The sequence below is a fragment of the Anomaloglossus baeobatrachus genome, chromosome 6, assembly GCF_048569485.1.
Source record: "Anomaloglossus baeobatrachus isolate aAnoBae1 chromosome 6, aAnoBae1.hap1, whole genome shotgun sequence".
Classification (NCBI taxonomy): domain Eukaryota; kingdom Metazoa; phylum Chordata; class Amphibia; order Anura; family Aromobatidae; genus Anomaloglossus; species Anomaloglossus baeobatrachus.
In genome coordinates this window covers 556,449,350-556,469,879 of record NC_134358.1, presented here as the reverse complement: position 1 = coordinate 556,469,879, position 20,530 = coordinate 556,449,350, and the positions used below count along the sequence as shown (strand labels likewise).

The 20,530-nt window shown below is 44.9% G+C and overlaps 1 protein-coding gene across 1 annotated transcript in view; it reads right to left on the bottom strand.

Moving 5' to 3' along the window:
- Window positions 1-20,530, bottom strand: part of PHF14 (PHD finger protein 14) — a 322,056-nt gene that overhangs the window by 112,096 nt on the left and 189,430 nt on the right. Inside the window, exon 18 of the mRNA XM_075316872.1 lies at window positions 5,089-5,206. Within this exon, the coding sequence (XP_075172987.1) occupies window positions 5,089-5,206 (118 nt within the window). The remainder of the gene's footprint in view (window positions 1-5,088; window positions 5,207-20,530) is intronic.

The following is a 20,530-nucleotide window of genomic DNA, read 5'->3' as shown; positions in this document are numbered from 1 at the left end:
CTGGTTTTGACATCCTAATCTATGTCGGGTAGGAAAAGCCGCCATCTGCCTGGAGGATAGCGGTTTTCAAAGGCAAATCCAACCATGTGTGGATTTTGTGAGTAGGACCGGTGTCGCTCGCGGTGTTTCCTGCAATTTGTAATCAAATGTAAGAGATCTGAAAAAAGATGGCTGCTCTCTTCTATGGCCGGGTCTGATATTCCAGCGCAGCCCCACTGACTAGAATCACAAGGAACTGCAATAGCAAAGGCAGCCTGCTGACGAGAGAGGCGCTAGAGGAGGCTCATAGGATCCCTTTAAGGCAGCTTTAGACATTTGTATTATAGAATCGCACCAAGTGTCAATGTCATGTGCATTAGAATCTATTAAATAAAGAACTGAACTGCATAAAATGTTGAATAATTTCTTACATGTTTTTTATTTGCAAGTCCAGAGTTACAGCCTGAATTATACTCTATGCTGGTCACTAATGGAAACAGTATATAGACAGACAGAACCTGAACAGCCTAGATCTTATAGCGCTGGGAGCAGATTGAGATGTTAAGATGTGATTAATGTACAGCAGAAAATACTGAGCTGAATAGTAAGTGCAGCTCTGAAGTATAATACAGGAGGTAACTCAGGATCAGTAATGTAATGTATGTACATAGTGACTGCACCAGCAGAATAGTGAGTGCAGCTCTGGAGTATAATACAGGATGTAACTCAGGATCAGTACAGGATCAGTAATGTAATGTATGTACACAGTGACTGCACCAGCAGAATAGTGAGTGCAGCTCTGGAGTATAATACAGGATGTAACTCAGGATCAGTAATGTAATGTATGTACACAGTGACTGCACCAGCAGAATAATGAGTGCAGCTCTAGAGTATAATACAGGATGTAACTCAGGATCAGTAATGTAATGCATGTACACAGTGACTGCACCAGCAGAATAGTGAGTGCAGCTCTGGAGTATAATACAGGATGTAACTCAGGATCAGTAATGTAATGTATGTACACAGTGACTGCACCAGCAGAATAGTGAGTGCAGCTCTGGAGTATAATACAGGAGGTAACTCAGGATCAGTAATGTAATGTATGTACACAGTGACTGCACCAGCAGAATAGTGAGTGCAGCTCTGGAGTATAATACAGGAGATAACTCAGGATCAGTAATGTAATGTATGTACATAGTGACTGCACCAGCAGAATAGTGAGTGCAGCTCTGGAGTATAATACAGGAGGTAACTCAGGATCAGTAATGTAATGTATGTACACAGTGACTGCACCAGCAGAATAGTGAGTGCAGCTCTGGAGTATAATACAGGAGGTAACTCAGGATCAGTAATGTAATGTATGTACACAGTGACTGCACCAGCAGAATAGTGAGTGCAGCTCTGGAGGATAATACAGGAGGTAACTCAGGATTAGTAATGTAATGTATGTACACAGTGACTGCACCAGCAGAATAGTGAGTGCAGCTCTGGAGTACAATACAGGATGTAACTCAGGATCAGTAATGTAATGTATGTACACAGTGACTGCACCAGCAGAATAGTGAGTGCAGCTCTGGAGTATAATACAGGAGGTAACTCCGGATCAGTAATGTAATGTATGTGCACAGTGACTGCACCAGCAGAATAGTGAGTGCAGCTCTGGAGTATAATACAGGAGGTAACTCAGGATCAGTAATGTAATGTATGTACACAGTGACTGCACCAGCAGAATAGTGAGTGCAGCTCTGGAGTACAATACAGGAGGTAACTAAGGATCAGTAACGTAATGTATGTACACAGTGACTGCACCAGCAGAATAGTGAGTGCAGCTCTGGAGTATAATACAGGAGATAACTCAGGATCAGTAATGTAATGTATGTATACAGTGACAATTTTTATGCAGAATTTATTATGGTGTTCAAAGATGTAAAGCGCCATTTTTTCGCCTAAAATTCATCGTTGCTAATATCACGTTGATAGATTTGCAGATTATCTGAGCAGAAATCATCTGTTTGGTAGAAATGACTTCATGAAAGCTTAGAAATACGTATAACTTAGAAGCCAGTGATCTATTCCTATGCCTGCTGCCGCTGCCCTCCAGTACATGGTCATATGTAACAGAGAAGCCCCCGCTGTGATTAGCATTGCCTCTATAATAAGATGGAGAGAAAATCTGACATCTCGCTAATATTCATTATTTTTTCTTTTTTTTTGCCAATTTCTAAAATAAAAAAACAGTTATAGGCTAAAAACTATCAACGAGCGGCTGCTGATGGATATGTTATATTCCTACAACTCCGCTCATAAACACAAATTATATTGCAGACGGCCAAAAAACGTCGCCCCTCACCCCCCAGTAATAAGCACATTTAATTTGGCCGAGAGGATAGAGTTCATGTCAGCTACAGCCGGCATCTCCAGATAAAAGAGCCAGAAATTTAGAAAACAGTGCACGGAAGACGTAAACACCAACTGCACTTTTGTGTCATTAAACCGCCCCAATGTGTTTTAAAATGATGCACATTGTATTACTAACACGGTTTAAAAAAAAAAAAAAAATCATATGTTCAGGAAGCTGCAGTAAATAGGGGCTTTCAGTCATAGGGGCGGAGCTTTTGCTGGGATCAGTCACGGTCACTCGAGTTCAGGTATGATTCTGTTTTTAACTTAAACACGCCCCCCGCATTGTAATTTATTGCACCACAGGTCCTGCAACATGACTTCTCTGCTGAGCTCCGCCCATTATGGTCACACGATCGTGACATCAGCACAGGTCCTGCACTACCACTTCTCTTTTGAGGATTACCACAGGTCCTTCAACATCAATTCCCTGCTGAGCTCTGCTCACTATGGTCACTTGATCATGACATCAGCACAGGTCTTGCACAATCATGTCTCTTCTGCTGATTACCACAGGTCCCTCACTACCACTTCTCCAATGCTGAGCTGGAGAAGTGGTGGTGAAGGACCTCTGCTGATGTCACAATCATGTGACAGTAATGGGCGAAGCTCAGTAGAGAAGTGATGTTGAAGGACCTGTGGTAACCAGCAGAAGAGAAGTAGTGGTGAAGAACCTGTGCTGATGTGGCGATCATGTGACCGCAATGGGCGGAGCTCAGCAGAAAACTGATGTGAAAGAACTTGTGGTAATCAATAGAAAAGAAGTGGTTGTGCAGGACCTGTGCTGATGTAACTGTAATGGGTGGAGCTCCGCTTAGAATTGATGTTGAAGGACCTGTGGCAATCAGCAGAAGAGAAGTGGTTTTGCAGGACCTGTGCTGATATCACAATCATGTGAACATAATGGGCGGAGCTCAGCAGAGAAGTGATGTTGAAGGGCCTGTGGTTATCAGTAGAAGAGAAATGGTTGTGCAGGACCTGTGCTGATGTCACACTTATGTGACCGTAATGGGCGAAGCTTATTAGAGAAGTGATGTTGAAGGACCTTTGGTAATTAGCAGCAGAGAAGTGGTTGTGCAGGACTTGTGGTATAATCCATTACAGTACTGGGGGCGTGATTAAGTTAATAAAAGAATCCTGCCTGAACTTGAGTGACAGTGACTGAGCCCAGCAAAAGCTCCGCCCCTAGGACTGAAACCTAAGGTATTTACTGCATTTACCAAAGCATATAAACTCTTTATTTCAGATAAATACATGGATTTTATTTTATTTTTTTTTTAACCATGTTAGTGATGCACATTCCATCATTTAAAAGACATTGGTGGTGGTTTAATATCCAAAAATGACATGACAGGTTCCATTTAAAGGGGCATTCCAGCAGATGTAATGAATGGGATCAAGATGATGCCAAGGACATAAAGAAGCGCAGACTGGGACTGAGCCGGGGAAGGCAATTGTCCTACTTGGGGAAAAAAAAAAGCTATGTTCACGTTTGGAAAACGCAGCTTTTGTGACAGACACCGGATAACCCCTCTAATTAAAGGGAACCAAGCATCAGGATTTTCGTGTATAAGCTGCAGCCAGTGCAGTACTGGCACTATCATGCACAGGCTGTACATACCATTAGTGGGCAGCTCGGGTGTTTAGTCAGTGAAATCCAATTTTATAAAGTTTGAAAATTCGTGCACTTTTTGATTGACGTGTGCACCTCGCTGCTAATGTCCGGGGGTGTTATGCACTTGTATCCCCCCCCGCCGCCTGTTCCTCCCTCTCTCTGGTTGTATGTAAATTTCTCTCTTCAGAAACATGGCGTCAAAGTTGGCACCTGTGCATAGCGCTTATCTCCGGCGCCGTGTTTCTGAAGCCTGAAGTACCTAGTATTGTGCATGAGAGGGCGGCGCATGCGCCCTCGCTTCTTCAGATCCCGTTGTGACCGCGGGAGCGCGCACGGTCACAACAGGACTGCAGAACAGCTGATGAGAGGACGAGATTACCTGCAAAATACTAAGTACAGTGGGCTTCAGAAGCATGGCGCCGGAGATAAGCGCTATGCGCAGGCGCCAACCACGGCCCCATGTTTCTGAAGAGAGAAATTTACATACGGCCAGTGAGAGGGAGGGACAGGGGGCGGGGGAGGGGATAAACGTCCATAACCCGTCCGGACATTAAGAGAGAAGTGCGCACGTCAATCAAAATGTACACGAATTTTCAAACTTTATAAAGTTGGATTTCACTGACTAAACACCCGAGCTGCCCACTAATGGTATGTACACACTGTGCCTGATAGTGCCAGGGCTGCACCTTATAGACGAAAAACCTGATGCTTGGTGCCCTTTAAGTGAGGAAATCTGTATGTGCCACAGTCCTCACTTATTGCAGATTTCGGTTGCACCATATTCACCTCCTTGGTGCTTTGGTGGTTTCTTTATCTGGTCCCCGCTGGAAGGAGACCAGGCAACAGAAGCACCAGGATAGAGGAGTTGGTCGTTTGTCTTCTCCTATATACTTAGCTTCTTTCCGCAGAGAAATCAGCAGCACAATTTGCAGATTGCTGTGGATTCACCCCCTACAAATTCTTGCCGAAAATCCGCCGCCTTAAAGGGGATCTACAGAAAAGGTCTCCCGAAATGCCATATATCCCAAGGGTGGAGTGTGTGAGTATGTGCCGCCGCTGATCTCCAGATACATTCTCTGGATCCTGGGACTTACTTTGGAAGAAGAAGAGTCACACTCCTGGCAGATCCATCCATACCCCGTCTGCTTTGGGGACTTTTTCAGAGGAGGATCCAGGCAGCCAAAGTGGTAGCAGAGTTTACATTCATCGCACCTGTAAGAGGAGAAAAGAGAGAAAACAGTCAGGGGAACACAGTCAGGGGAACACAGTCAGGGGAACACAGTCAGGGGAACACAGTCAGGGGAACACAGTCAGGGGAACACAGTCAGGGGAACACAGTCAGGGGAACACAGTCAGGGGAACACAGTCAGGGGAACACAGTCAGGGGAACACAGTCAGAAGAAAAAAAGTCAGAAGAAAAAAAAAGTCAGAAGAAAAAAATTCAGACGAAAACAGCTTTCAAGAACTGGGGCGTTTGGGGGTCCCGTTTATTAAACTGGGGCATTTACGGGGACATAGTAAATTTAAGTTCCATCCCGTTAAAGCTTACCTGCTCTTCAGCCATAAAAACACACGTACAAAAATACTATGTGTTGGAAGAGTCTTCCAAGAGTGGATTTAGACCTTAGTCAAAGAGGTTGTCCGGTAAAAGCAAGTCATCGCCTCTTGACCGGGGGTCCGACTATTGGAGCCTAAATTGATGGACCCCTGCTCCATTCATTCTTTAAGGGTCTCCAGAGTGCTGCTCTTGCCTTATTATGGCAGACACATTGAGGATGAATGGCGCAGTGGTACAGAGCCGAGGAAAAAAGTGCCTTGTTGGTAGAACAATTCCCCATTCTTTCGATATGTTAGACACCATTGATCAGGAAGTTATCACCTATTCTGAGGATACGTGACAAAAGGGTTGTCCAGTGAAAACAAGTTGTCCCCTGCCCCCCCAAACCAACCCTAATGCCGAACAGACGTCTGACCGCTCTCTCACAGCAACAGTATCAATCAAGATACTCATAAAACTCATATAGCCACACTCATGAGCTCTCAGTCTCCGAGAAAGAGAATCTGCAGCTGCATACCCCTCCTCTCTATCACTGCAGACATGCACATTATGTGGAGATAGGGCTTTATGAAGGCAGCTCCTCTGTAGTGTGAGTCCATACAAAGCCTAAAGCCAAAAGATGTATTTCCACTTTCTCACAGCATACAGCCTAACACATAGTAAGAAAATCTGCAGCTGCACCCCCCTCCTCCCCCTCCTTGTCTATCAGTGCAGACCTTTATAAGCATACTATATGTAAGCAGACTCTCAGTGTCAGATGTGCCTTTATGTAAAAGTCTTTTCTTACTGACAAGTACCACCATAATGACAGACACATGCCCCCCCCCTCTTTCATAGCATCCAGTGTCAGACACAGAGAAAGAGAGAATCTGAAGCTGCATCAGAAGAAAAAAAAAGCTGCAGCTGCATCAGAATGAGAGGGAATCTGCATCAAAGAAAGAGAATCTGCAGGTGCATCAGAAAAAGACAAGCTGCATCAGAAAATAAGAAGAACCCGCAGCTGCATTAGAAAAAAAGAAGTTGCATCAGAGAAAGAGAATTTGCAGCTGCATCAGAAAAAAAGAGAATCTGTAGCTGCATCAGGAAAAAAAGAGAATCTGCAGCTGCATCAGGAAAAAAAGAGCATCTGTAGCTGCATACGAAAAAGATAATCTGCAGCTGCATGAGGGAAAAAAGAGAATCTGCAGCTGCATCAGAAAAAAAGAGAATCTGTAGCTGCATGAGAAAAAAAAGAGAATCTGCAGCTGCATCCGAAAAAAATATGCAGCTGCATCAGAAAAAAAGAGAATCTGCAGATGCTTCAGAAAAAAAGAGAATCTGCAGATGCATTCGAAAAAGAGAATCTGTAGCTGCATCAGGAAAAAAAGAGAATCTGCAGCTGAATCAGAGAAAGGGAAGCTGCAGCTGCATGAGAAAAAATAGAGAAGGTGCATCAGAGAAAGAGAATCTGCATCAAAGAAAGAGAAGCTGCAGCTGCATCAGAGAAAGAGAAGCTGCAGCAGAAAAAGAAAAAAGTTGTAGTTGCGTCTCTCCTCCCTTTCTGTTAATATGGATGCAGATATGTCTTGATTCTTGCCCTTACTTCAGTCTGCTGTCTATACTACAATATAGGTGGCACAGTGGCTCAGTGGTTAGCACTGCAATCCTGCAGCGCTGGGGTCCTGGGTTCAATTCCCACCAAGGACAATATCTGCAAGGCGTTTGTAAGTTCTCCCTGTGTTTGCATGGGCTTCCTCCCACACTCCAAAGACATACTGATAGGGAATTTACATTGTGAGCCCCAATGGGGTCAGTGTTGATGATATATGTAAAGTGCTGCGGAATATGTTGGTGCTATATAAAAATAAAGATTATTATTATAATAATACCAAACATGTCCTCTCTTTGTCTACAGTATCATAAACACAGAGGAAGAGAATCTGCAGCTGCATCCCCCTCCTCCCCTCCTATTAGTATTAATGCAGATATGTAGGCAGGAACGTATTAAGTGTGATGATTGACCTTATATCAGAGACTGTTCCTACTATCCATACAATCACATAGATACAGGGAGAAAGAGAAACTGCAGATGGATACCCAAGCCCCCTATTCTCAGCTAATGCACATACGTAATGCATGCCTTCACTTGAGTGTCTGTTCCATCAATAATTCTGAACAGACGTCTTCCCTTTCTCACAGCATTTGGCCTCAGAGATAGAGAAAAAGAAACTGCAGCTGCATCCCCCTCCTCCCTCACAGTATAGAAAAACAATGTCTATACAAAATGTGTGCCGATGCTTTTTAGTGTGAAGCTTATCCTCGCCCGAGTGTCCTTTCCTCCTGCCCATAACAGCCATAATACTAAACTGATGACTTTTTTTGCTCTCCTAATATACAATCTCATGTATGAAGCTGCAGCCGCATCCCCCTCCTCCCTCTCTTTTTTTGATTTTAGCTTAAATGAGGACTTTTATTACGGCGTTTTCAGAAGGGCAGATTCCATACGGTAGTCCGTTGTGTAACAGAAAATATAGTCAGGTTAACGGTGGGGTCTTCTCATTGAAATTTGTGATACTCTATTTGGAGATGTTTATGCTCTAAGTGTTTACCCAGAAATTGTGATGTGAACTGCGGCCTATTGCTAGTTGCAATATTGCATAGCTGGAAAAATAAAAGTGAGTGCTCAAGATGACCTCTCATGATGGAGTGCACTGGATTCTACATCCACCAGCTGACACCTGCATTCGGAATACAGCTCTGCAGGTCATTGGACTTTACTGCATATTGCAGATATTTGCTGCTGGTTTTAAGACAAGAGACGTATCAGCAAACAATCCATAATTATAAAGAGGCGGAGGAAACAGAAGAAAGGACTGAGGCAATATCCGCCGCGGGGAAAGGACAAGTGCGCGGTTATATATTTCAATATTCTACAATGAGCTTTAGAAAGGTCATCCTGCAGGAAATATATGTGTCCATTCCTCCTCTCATTACACGGCAGGATCTTTATGCCGCACACATCACCGCTCTGCGCCTATTAATAAAGCTGGAATGCTGCGCTCGCCCTACTGTAATCCAGGAGCAGGAGAGAGGCCGCTGTGTGCAGATCCTTACTGATGGCACAATCACGGACGGTAATTACACAGGTGCTTTATTAATGAGCTTTGCCAAAAGACGCAGAGGCGCAATGTAACGCTGTCATGGTCCTAACCGTGCACTCCTGATAGAACTGCTGGTGATGATGGACATGACGAGCGCACGTGCCCCCCACTAGGCACGTCCACCACGGCGCACCCCTGACATGGCGCAGCCCCCACCCTCTTCTCAGGTCACAACCCCCACTACATTGTGGTGCACCCAGCCTCCCCACACGGCGCAGCCCCCCACTCTCCGCAGGGCTCCCCCCCCACTCTCCATAGGGTGCTCCCCCCAACTCGCCACAGGGCGCTCCCCCCCCACTCTCCACAGGGCGCTCCCCCCCCCACTCTCCACAGGGCGCTCCCCCCCCACTCTCCACAGGGCGCTCCCCACCCACTCTCCACAGGGCGCTCCCCACCCACTCTCCACAGGGCGCTCCCCACCCACTCTCCACAGGGCGCTCCCCACCCACTCTCCACAGGGCGCTCCCCACCCACTCTCCACAGGGCGCTCCCCAGCCACTCTCCACAGGGAGCTCCCCACCCACTCTCCACAGGGCGCTCCCCCCCACTCTCCACAGGGCGCACCCCCCCACTCTCCACAGGGCGCTCTCCCCCCCCCACTCTCCACAGGGAGGTCCCCCCCCCACTCTCCACAGGGCGCTCCCCCTCCCCACAGGGCGCTCCCCCCCCCCCACTCTCCACAGGGAGGTCCCCCCCCACTCTCCACAGGGCGCTCCCCCCCCACTCTACACAGGGCGCTCCCCCCCCACTCTACACAGGGCGCTCCCCCCCACTCTACACAGGGCGCTCCCCCCCCACTCTACACAGGGCGCTCCCCCCCCACTCTACACAGGGCGCTCCCCCCCCACTCTACACAGGGCGCTCCCCCCCCACTCTCCACAGGGCGCTCCCCCCCACTCTACACAGGGCGCTCCCCCCACTCTCCACAGGGCGCTCCCCCCCACTCTCCACAGGGCGCTCCCCACCCACTCTCCACAGGGCGCTCCCCACCCACTCTACACAGTTCAGCTCCTCTTCCAGCTCCTGGCGGTGACTGCTGCATATGGCACAGAGCATGCTCAGTACACACGAGCTGGAGGCAGTTCAGCTCCTGACAGTGAGTGCTGCACATGGCACAGAGCATGCTCAGTACAAAAGAGCTGGAGGCAGTTCAGCACTGCTGCACATGGCACAGAGCAGGCTCAGCACAATCTGGCATAAGGATAGATATGCGTTTTTGTCACAAAACTGCACCAAGAAACACAACAAAAATTGTAGGGTGCGCATACAGCCTTAAGGATTTCAACTGCAAAATCAGGAAAAAACTAATAGGAAAATAAAAAACGTTTCAATATATAAATGACAATAAAAATGCAAATCATTTATTGGCAGTGAAGAAGTAATCGGCATGTGAGCTCGCCGGCAAGAGGGCGCGTCGCCCTGAGACCGAATGTCATGTAATTTTCCGCTCAAAATTAGTTAGTTCTTGATCGATACAGTTGATCCTAATTGTACAATGTAAATTAGATAAATAAGATAATGACTGAGACAAGGAAGGAGGAAACTCATTTTATTTACCGCGCTTCCTAAGTCCATCCAATTTCATTACGGCGGAGGATATCTTATCAGTCAGCCTGCAGAAGGCTAAATGTGCACACCAGGGGCCTCGCTACACTACGTGCACGGACAACGCCGCGGCAGAGCCAAGAACACAGCGTGAAGGGTGAGGGTCAGACGGGAGAGCAGACGAAAGATGCACCGAGAGGGGACCAGATCAGATTTATATATCAGCAATTCAAATAATAATTTAAAGGGATTGTCAAAATAATAATAATGCGCATTAATATCAGGTTTAGGTAGGATTCCAGATGCTGGAAAAAGAAACTCAGTCACTTAAAAAGCACAAGAAGAAAAGGGTCAGTATACAATTACAACTGCGATTGGTAAGAAAGAAGGAGTTAGGCTACTTTCACACATCAGTTTTTTTCCATCAGGTACAATCCGGAAATCCGGAAAAAAACGGGTAAAACGGATCCGGTATTGCATCCGTTTTATCCCCATAGATTTGCATTGTTACCGGATTGTACCTGATGGCTTTGCGTTGCATCAGTTTTTTTCCGGATGCGGCAAAATTAATTAAAGCGGCGGCCGGAGGCAACGTGTCTTGCAACGTTTTTTTGTCCAGCAAAAAAACCGCATCGCGCTGGACCCGGCGCATTTTACAATGAAAGCCTATGGACGCCGGATTCGGCGCAATGCAGTAAAAAAAGGATGCGGCTGCCGGATCCGTTTTTGTAAACGGCGCATGCACCAAATTAATTAAAAAAACTGATCCATCAAAAAAAATGGACAAAACTGATGCAAAAACGGACGCAAAACGGATCCAACTGATCCGTTTTTTTACGCATCCGGCATAACGGATCCGTTAAAAACCGGATCCGGTGGATACGGTTTTACATTTTTTTGCCGGATCCTTTGGATCAGGAAAAAAAAGGATTGTGCCTGAATGCAGAAAACTGATGTGTGAAAGTAGCCTTACCATGAAGAAAAGTGCACGAATGCCCGCCTAACGCTATACACTGGGAGAGGACAGAGACTGGCTGCAATTGATAAAGGGGGGATAACAAGAAGAAAGGCTCCTTTATGCCCTTATTACAGCCAAAAGAAAAGAGGTCAGTAACAAGTAATGAGAAGGGAGGTAAAATGAAGACAAGTTCCTGTATCCCCTTTCTGATAATTCTGGAGACAGTATGAGGGCAGACATGACAGTGATATGCTGTGTATGATAAGAAGGGGATAACATGAAGAAAAGTTCCTGAATACCCTACTGATGTCATGATGCTATACATTGGGAGAGGACAGTGACATGCTGTGATTGAAAAGAAGGGGGATAACATGGAGAAAAGTTCCTGAATATCCTTCTGATGTCATGATGATATACATTGAGAGAAGACAGTGACCTGCTGTGATTGATGAAGAAGGGGGATAAAATGAAGAAAAGCTCCAGAATGCCTTACTGATGTCATGATGCTATACATTGGGAGAGGACAGTGACCTGCTGTGATTGGTGAAGAAGGGGGATAACATGGAGAAATGTTCCTGAAAGTCCTTCTGATGTCATGATGATATACATTGGGTGAAGACAGTGACCTGCTGTGATTGATGAAGAAGGGGGATAACATGAAGAAAAGCTCCTGAATGTCCTTCTGAAGTCACTTGATTCTATACATTCGGAGAAGACCGTGGCATGCTGTGATTGAAAAGAAGGGGGATAATATGAAGAAAAGCTCCTGAATGCCTTTCTGATGTCACTTGATGCTATACATTCGGAGAAGACAGTGGCCTGCTGTGATTAATAAGAAGAGGATACTATGAAGAAAGGTTTGTGTGTCCCCTTGTGATATTCCTGGGGACTGTATGGGGGAAAACAAGACAGTGACGGGCTGTGATTGATGAAGAAGGAGGATAACATGAAGAAAAGCTCCTGAATGCCTTTCTGAAGTCACTTGATTCTATACATTTGGAGAAGACAGTGGCCTACTGTGATTGGTAAGGAAAGGGATAACATGAAGAAAAGCTCCTGAATGTCCTTCTGATGTCACTTGATGCTATACATTCGGAGAAGACAGTGGCCTGCTATGATTGGTAAGGAAAGGGATAACATGAAGAAAAGCTCCTGAATGTCCTTCTGATGTCACTTGATGCTATACATTCAGAAAAGACAGTGGCCTGCTGTGATTGGTAAGGAAAGGGCTAACATGAAGAAAAGCTCCTGAATGCCTTTCTGATGTCATGATGCTATACATTCGGAGAAGACAGTGGCCTGCTGTGATTGGTAAGGAAAGGGATAACATGAAGAAAAGCTCCTGAATGCCCTTCTGATGTAATTTGAGTCTGTACATGGGGATAGGTGATACTTTTTTATCCTGCAATACCATGAGGAAGGTGTCCGATTAGCTACTAGATTAAAGTATATCACATAAGTGAGTACACCCCTCACATTTTTGCGAAAAAATTATCATATCTTTTCATGGGACAACACTGAAGATCTGACCCTGTGATACAATGTACAGTGTCAGTGTGCAGCTTGTATAATAGTGTAAATGCGGTGTCCTCTAAATAACTCAGCACACAGCCATTAAATGTCTAAAGCGCTGGCAATCAAACTGAGTACACCCCTAGGTGAAAATGTCAAAATTCTGCCCAATTAGCCATTTTCCCTCCCCAGTGTCATGTGACTCATTAGTGTTACAAGGTGTCAGGTGTGAATGGAGGACAGGGCTGTTACATTTGGCGTTATCTCTCACACACTCTCTCATACTGGTCACTGGAAGTTCATCATGGCTCCTCATGGCAAAGAATTCTGTGAGGATCTGAAAAAAGCATTGTTCCTCTACATAAAGACGGCCAAGGCTATAAGAAGATTGTCACTTCCCTGACACTGAGCTGCAGCACCGTGGCCAAGACCATACAGCGGTATAACAAGAGAGGATCCACTCAGTACAGGACTGACCATGGCCGACCACAGAAGCTGAGTGCACGAGCTCAGCGTCATATCCAGAGATCGTCTTTCAGAATAGATATATGAATGCTGCCAGCATTGCTGCAGAGGTTACAGGGGTAGGGGGTCTGCCTGTCAGTGCTCAGACCATATGCCGCACACTGCAGAAGTTACAGGGCTGGGGGGTCCGCCTGTCAGTGCTCAGACCATACGCTGCACACTGCAGAGATTACAGGGGTGGGGGGTCCGCCTGTCAGTGCTCAGACCATACACTGCAGAGGTTACAGGGGTGGGGGTCCACCTATCAGTGCTCAGGCCATACACTGCACACTGCAGAGGTTACAGGGGTGGGGGGTCCACCTGTGAATGCTCAGACCATACACAGCACACTGCAGAGGTTACAGGGGTGGGGGGTCCACCTGTGAATGCTCAGACCATACACCACACACATTGGTCTGCATGGCTGTCATCAAAGAATTAAGCCTCTTCTAAAGATGATGCACTGAAAGCTGCACACAGTTTGCGGACAAGTTTGAGGACAAGCAGACTAAGGACATGGATTATTGGAACCGTCCTGTGGTCTGATGACACCAAGATAAACTTATTTGGTTCAGATGGTGTCAAATGTGCGCAGTGGCAACCAGGTGATGAGGACAAAGACAAGTGTGTCCTACCTACAGTCCGGCATGGTGGTGGAGGGTCGTGGTTTGTGGCCGCATGAGTGCTGCTGGCTGTGGGGAGCTACAGTTCATTGAGGGAACCATGAATGCCAACATGTACTGTGACTTACTGAAGCAGAGCATGATCCCCATCCCTTCATATTCCAACATAATAATAACGACCCGAAACACCTCCAAGGCCACCACTGCCTCGCTACAGAAACTGAGGGATAAGGTCCTGGACTGGCCAAGCGTCTCCAGACCTAAACCTATGGAGCATCTGTGGGGTATCCTCAAACAGAAGGTGGAGGAGCGCAAGGTCTCTAACATCTACTAGCTCCGTGATGTCATTATGGAAAATGTAAGAGGATCCAGCGGCTCCTGTGAAGCTCTAGTGACCTCCAGGCCCAGGAGTTTTAAGGTAGTGCTGAAAAATAATGGTGGCCATACAAAATACTGACACTTTGGGCACAAAGTGGCCATTTTCACTTAGGGTGTACTCACTTTTGCTGTGAGCGGTTGAGACATTAATGGCTGTGTGCTGGGTTATTAAGAGAGCACCAAATTTACACAAGCTGCACACAGCCCCCGCAGAGCCCTGGAGGAGACGATCCGGCCCCCGGCAGAGCCCTGGAGGAGACGATCCGGCCCCCGGCAGAGCCCTGGAGGAGACGATCCGGCCCCCGGCAGAGCCCTGGAGGAGACGATCCGGCCCCCGGCAGAGCCCTGGAGGAGACGATCCGGCCCCCGGCAGAGCCCTGGAGGAGACGATCCGGCCCCCGGCAGAGCCCTGGAGGAGACGATCCGGCCCCCGGCAGAGCCCTGGAGGAGACGATCCGGCCCCCGGCAGAGCCCTGGAGGCGACGATCCGGCCCCCGGCAGAGCCCTGGAGGCGACGATCCGGCCCCCCGCAGAGCCCTGGAGGCGACGATACGGCCCCCCACAGAGCCCTGGAGGCGACGATCCGGCCCCCGGCATAGCCCTGGAGGCGACGATCCGGCCCCGGCAGAGCCCTGGAGGAGACGATCCGGCCCCCCGCAGAGCCCTGGAGGCGACGATCCGGCCCCCCGCAGAGCCCTGGTCTCACATAATCCAGTCTTTCTGGGACCAAGAGACAGAAGGATACGTACAAACCTCATACAGAGATCTGTGGTTTGTTCTTAAGGCTCTGTGCGCACTAGAAAAGTGATTTTTCTCAAGAAAATTTCTTGAGAAACTTCTGGGAGTTGAAGATTACCGCACCTGCGGTAAAAAAACGCACCAAATCCGCGGGGAAAAACATGTGTTTTTGCCATGGTGTTGCCGCGTTTTTTCCGCAGGTTGGTCCCTGCGTTTTTTTTATGCTGTAACTACTGCAATAAATAATATAGATAATAGATAGAAAGATAATGGATAGAGGGAAAGATGGCTAGATGAATAGATGGATAGGTGAGAAAGACCTATACAATGTCCCACCCCCTGCATATTCTAACCTGGCACCCTTTAGTGACTTTCATGTGGCACTAAAGGGTGCCGAGCCTTGTATTTAGCCATAAAATAAATAAATATTTAAAAAAAAACAAACATGTGAGGTCCCCCCATCTTTTGTAGCCAGCTAGGGTAAAGCAGACGGCTGCAGCCTGCAGACCACAGCTGGCAGCTTCACCTTGGCTGATAATCCAAAACTGAGGGCACCCCACGCTATTTTACATTAAATAAATAATTTAAAACAAAAAACGTGGGGTCCCCCCCAAATTGGATCACCAGCCGAGGTAAAGCGGACAGCTGGGGTCTGATATTCTCAGACTAGGGAGGTCCACTGTTATTGGAAACTCCCCAGTCTAAAAATAGCAGGCCGCAGCCACCCCAGAAGTGGCGCATCCATTAGATGTGCCAATCCTGGCGCTTCGCCCCAACTCATCCCGTTGCCCTGGTGCGTTGGCAAACAAGGTAATTTATGGGGTTGATGCCGGATGTGTAATGTCACCTGGCATCAAGCCCTGGGGTTAGTGATGTCACGCGTCTATCAGATACCCGACATCACCAACCCAGTCAGTAAGAAATATAAAATAGACAACAAAAAAAAGTTTTATTTGAAAAAACACTCCCCACATTCCCTCTTTCACCAATTTATTGAAAAGAACAATCAATTCCACGTCCGGCGTAATCCAATAAGGGGGTGGGGGCCCACGGCCATCCATACCATAGCACTGTCCCATTCAATGAAGAACAGAATGTTCCCCATTGGCTGGGAGAGCAATGCAGTGACCTGAGCTAACATCAATAGCCCAGGTCACTGCAGGGGATGACGAGCGCTGCCATCAGGAGCATAGATGAGATCATTAGCTGCTGTGATGATCTCCTGTAGTCCTGCCATCAGCGCTGTCACTGTCTTCTATGCCCGCCGCGTTGTCAGCAGTATCGAGAGTCTCGGGCCGCTCGCGAGACGGGCATAGACAGTAGTGACCACGGTGACGTCAGAAGGCAGGAGATTGTCACATCAGGTAATGATCTCATCTCATGACAGCAGCGCCCGTCATCCCTGCGGCTGCACGCACTGCTGTGTGAGAAGCTGCTGATACTGCTGGCAGACACTGACACTGCAGTGCAGGCAGCGGCGGGGCTGCAGCGGGACACAGACTGCATGGGCACCTGGAGGTCACACGGAAGTGCTTCTGTGCGGCGTCCAGGGGGTGTGACGTCTGTGTTTACTCAGCTCCGCTTGCTCTTCTGTCATAATGACATCACTTCCTGCAAAACCGCAGGCAGCGATGAGCATTCCCGCAGGTAAATCGCGGCTATACCGGGGGTACACCGCACATCATTTGCTACCTGCGGTATACCCGCGGTATTTCGCGATTACATTACAGTGAATGGAGTGAAATTCCGGGGGTATACCGCGGCTACCTGCGGAAAATAATGGACATGCTCATTTTCTCAAGAAAGTTTCTTGAGAAAAATCCGCAGCGTGCGCACAGCTATTTTTTGTTCCCATAGGTTTTGCTGGGAAATGTCTGCAGAAAGATTTCAAACCTGTCTCAAGAAATTTCCGCAGCAAAACCGCGGGTAAATCCGCAGGTAAAACGGCCGAGTGCGCACAGGGCCTTAGGATGATTGCAACTTCCCTGCTGAATTTCCTTCTAAAACTCTGTGCAACTGACCTAGGACACCTCATGAAGTCAATGTGCGGCCACACCAAATATTCATGACATCTTGATTTCTTTTGTTTATTTACTTTATATTATGTAAATTGATACAAATAAACTAATTGCAGTGAATTAAATACTGAAAATTAAGAATCTGAACAAATTTATGGACCTACAAATTCTCACAGGGGACGTTTTGCTACAACTATACACAGTATAAAGTATCCATTTGGAGCACAATACAAGAGCAGATCAATCTCTCTACAGCGCTGAGGGTTCTGTGCAATGTATCAGTGCAGGAAACGTGTTTGTCTGCAGTTTTTACTCCGCACTTCTTGTACAATGATTTGCAATCAACTAAGTACGATCATTCGACTACAATTGGGGTCTCGGGGGGGGGGAGGGGGGGGGTGGACAAAATGTAACATCTAGAACCAAGGAATTATGAGGATCTTCTAATAGAAGACTGCAGCCTCATCCCCCCCCTCCCCGTTATACGCAGTCAGGACATCTACAGAACATTAAGTGAATGTAATCTTAATGAGTAGGCGGAGGAGGAAGGAAAAGACAAAGATACAAGAGATCAATGAAGCAAAAGGAGAGAATCCAAAGGAGACCAACACTACATCACCCCGGCTTCTGCTCCAGCCTCTAATTAGCCTAATAATTCATACCCTCAGACCTCGCCACCAACTCACACATGGCCGAGGCTCGCACTGATGACATCATTAACATCTGGCAGGAAACGCAAAAAAGGAGCAAATTTGTATATATTATACAGAGAAACCTAATTAGGAATTCAAGAGACTTAAAATGTATTTAAAAATAGAGATGGACACAATAAGGCCAGTATTATAGTAGTTATATTCTTGTACATAGGGGCAGTATTATAGTAGTTATATTCTTGTACATAGGGGCAGTATTATAGTAGTTATATTCTTGTACATAGGGGCAGTATTATAGTAGTTATATTCTTGTACATAGGGGCAGTATTATAGCAGTTATATTCTTGTACATAGAGGGCAGTATTATAGTAGTTATATTCTTGTACATAGGGGCAGTATTATAGTAGTTATATTCTTGTACATAGGGGCAGTATTATAGTAGTTATATTCTTGTACATAGGGGCAGTATTATAGTAGTTATATTCTTGTACATAGGAGCAGTATTATAGTAGTTATATTCTTGTACATAGGGGCAGTATTATAGTAGTTATATTCTTGTACATAGGGAGCAGTATTATAGCAGTTATAGTCTTGTACATAGGAGCAGTATTATAGTAGTTATATTCTTGTACATAGGGGCAGTATTATAGTAGTTATATTCTTGTACATAGGGGCAGTATTATAGTAGTTATAGTCTTGTACATAGGGGCAGTATTATAGCAGTTATATTCTTGTACATAGGGGCAGTATTATAGTAGTTATATTCTTGTACATAGAGGCAGTATTATAGTAGTTATATTCTTGTACATAGGGGCAGTATTATAGTAGTTATATTCTTGTACATAGTGGCAGTATTATAGCAGTTATATTCTTGTACATAGGGGCAGTATTATAGTAGTTATATTCTTGTACATAGAGGCAGTATTATAGTAGTTATATTCTTGTACATAGGGGCAGCATTATAGTAGTTATATTCTTGTACATAGGGGCAGTATTATAGTAGTTATATTCTTGTACATAGGAGGCAGCATTATAGTAGTTATATTCTTGTACATAGGAGCAGTATTATAGTAGTTATATTCTTGTACATAGAGGCAGTATTATAGTAGTTTTATTCTTGTACATAGGGGCAGTATTATAGTAGTTATATTCTTGTACATAGGGGCAGTATTATAGTAGTTATATTCTTGTACATAGTAGCAGTATTATAGTAGTTATATTCTTGTACATAGGAGCAGTATTATAGTAGTCATATTCTTGTACATAGAGGGCAGTATTATAGTAGTTATATTCTTGTATATAGGGGGCAGTATTATAGTAGTTATATTCTTGTACATAGGGGCAGTATTATAGCAGTTATATTCTTGTACATAGGGGCAGTATTATAGTAGTTATATTCTTGTACATAGAGGCAGTATTATAGCAGTTATATTCTTGTACATAGGGGCAGTATTATAGTAGTTATATTCTTGTACATAGGGGCAGTATTATAATAGTTATATTCTTGTACATAAGAGTATTATTTTAGTAGTTATATTCTTGTACATAGAGGACAGTACTATAGTAGTTATATTCTTGTACATAGGGGCAGTATTATAGTAGTTATATTCTTGTACATAAGAGTAGTATTATAGTAGTTATATTCTTGTACATAGAGGACAGTACTATAGTAGTTATATTCTTGTACATAGGGGCAGTATTATAGTAGTTATATTCTTGTACATAAGAGTAGTATTATAGTAGTTATATTCTTGTACATAGAGGACAGTACTATAGTAGTTATATTCTTGTACATAGGAGCAGTATTATAGTAGTTATATTCTTGTGTATAAGGAGCAGTATTATAGTAGTTATATTCTTGTACATAGGGAGCAGTATTATAGTAGTTATATTCTTGTGTATAAGGAGCAGTATTATAGTAGTTATATTCTTGTACATAGAGGACAGTACTATAGTAGTTATATTCTTGTACATAGGGGCACTATTATAGTAGTTATATTCTTGTACATAGGACAGTATTATAGTAGTTATATTCCTGTACATGGAGGGCAGTATTATAGTAGTTATATTCTTGTACATAGGGAGCAGTATTATAGAAGTTATATTCTTGTACATAGGGGGCAGTATTATAGTAGTTATATTCTTGTACATAGGAGCAGTATTATAGTAGTTATATTCTTGTACATAGGGTTCAGTATTATAGTAGTTAAAATTCTTGTACATAGGAGCAGTATTATAGTAGGTATATTCTTGTACATAGGGGGCAGTATTATAGTAGTTCTATTCTTGTACATAGGGGGCAGTATTATAGTAATTATATTCTTGTACATAGGAGCAGTATTATACTAGTTATATTCTTGTACATAGGAGCAGTATTATAGTAGTTATATTCTTGTACATAGGGGCAGTATTATAGTAGTTATATTCTTGTACATAGGGGGCAGTATTATAGTAGTTATATTCTTGTACATAGGAGCAGTATTATAGTAGTTAAAATTCTTGTACATAGGAGCAGTATTATAGTAGTTCTATTCTTGTACATAGGGGGCAGTATTATAGTAGTTATATTCTTGTACATAGGGGCAGTATTATAGTAGTTATATTCTTGTACATAGGAGCAGTATTATAGTAGCTATATTCTTGTGCATAGGGGCAGTATTATATTAGTTATATTCTTGTACATAGGAGCAGTATTATAGTAGTTATATTCTTGTACATAGGGGCAGTATTATAGTAGCTATATTCTTGTGCATAGGGGCAGTATTATAGTAGTTATATTCTTGTACATAGGAGCAGTATTATAGTAGTTATATTCTTGTACATAGGGGGCAGTATTATAGCAGTTATATCCCTGTACATAGAGGACAGTACTATAGTAGTTATATTCTTGTACATAGGAGCAGTATTAT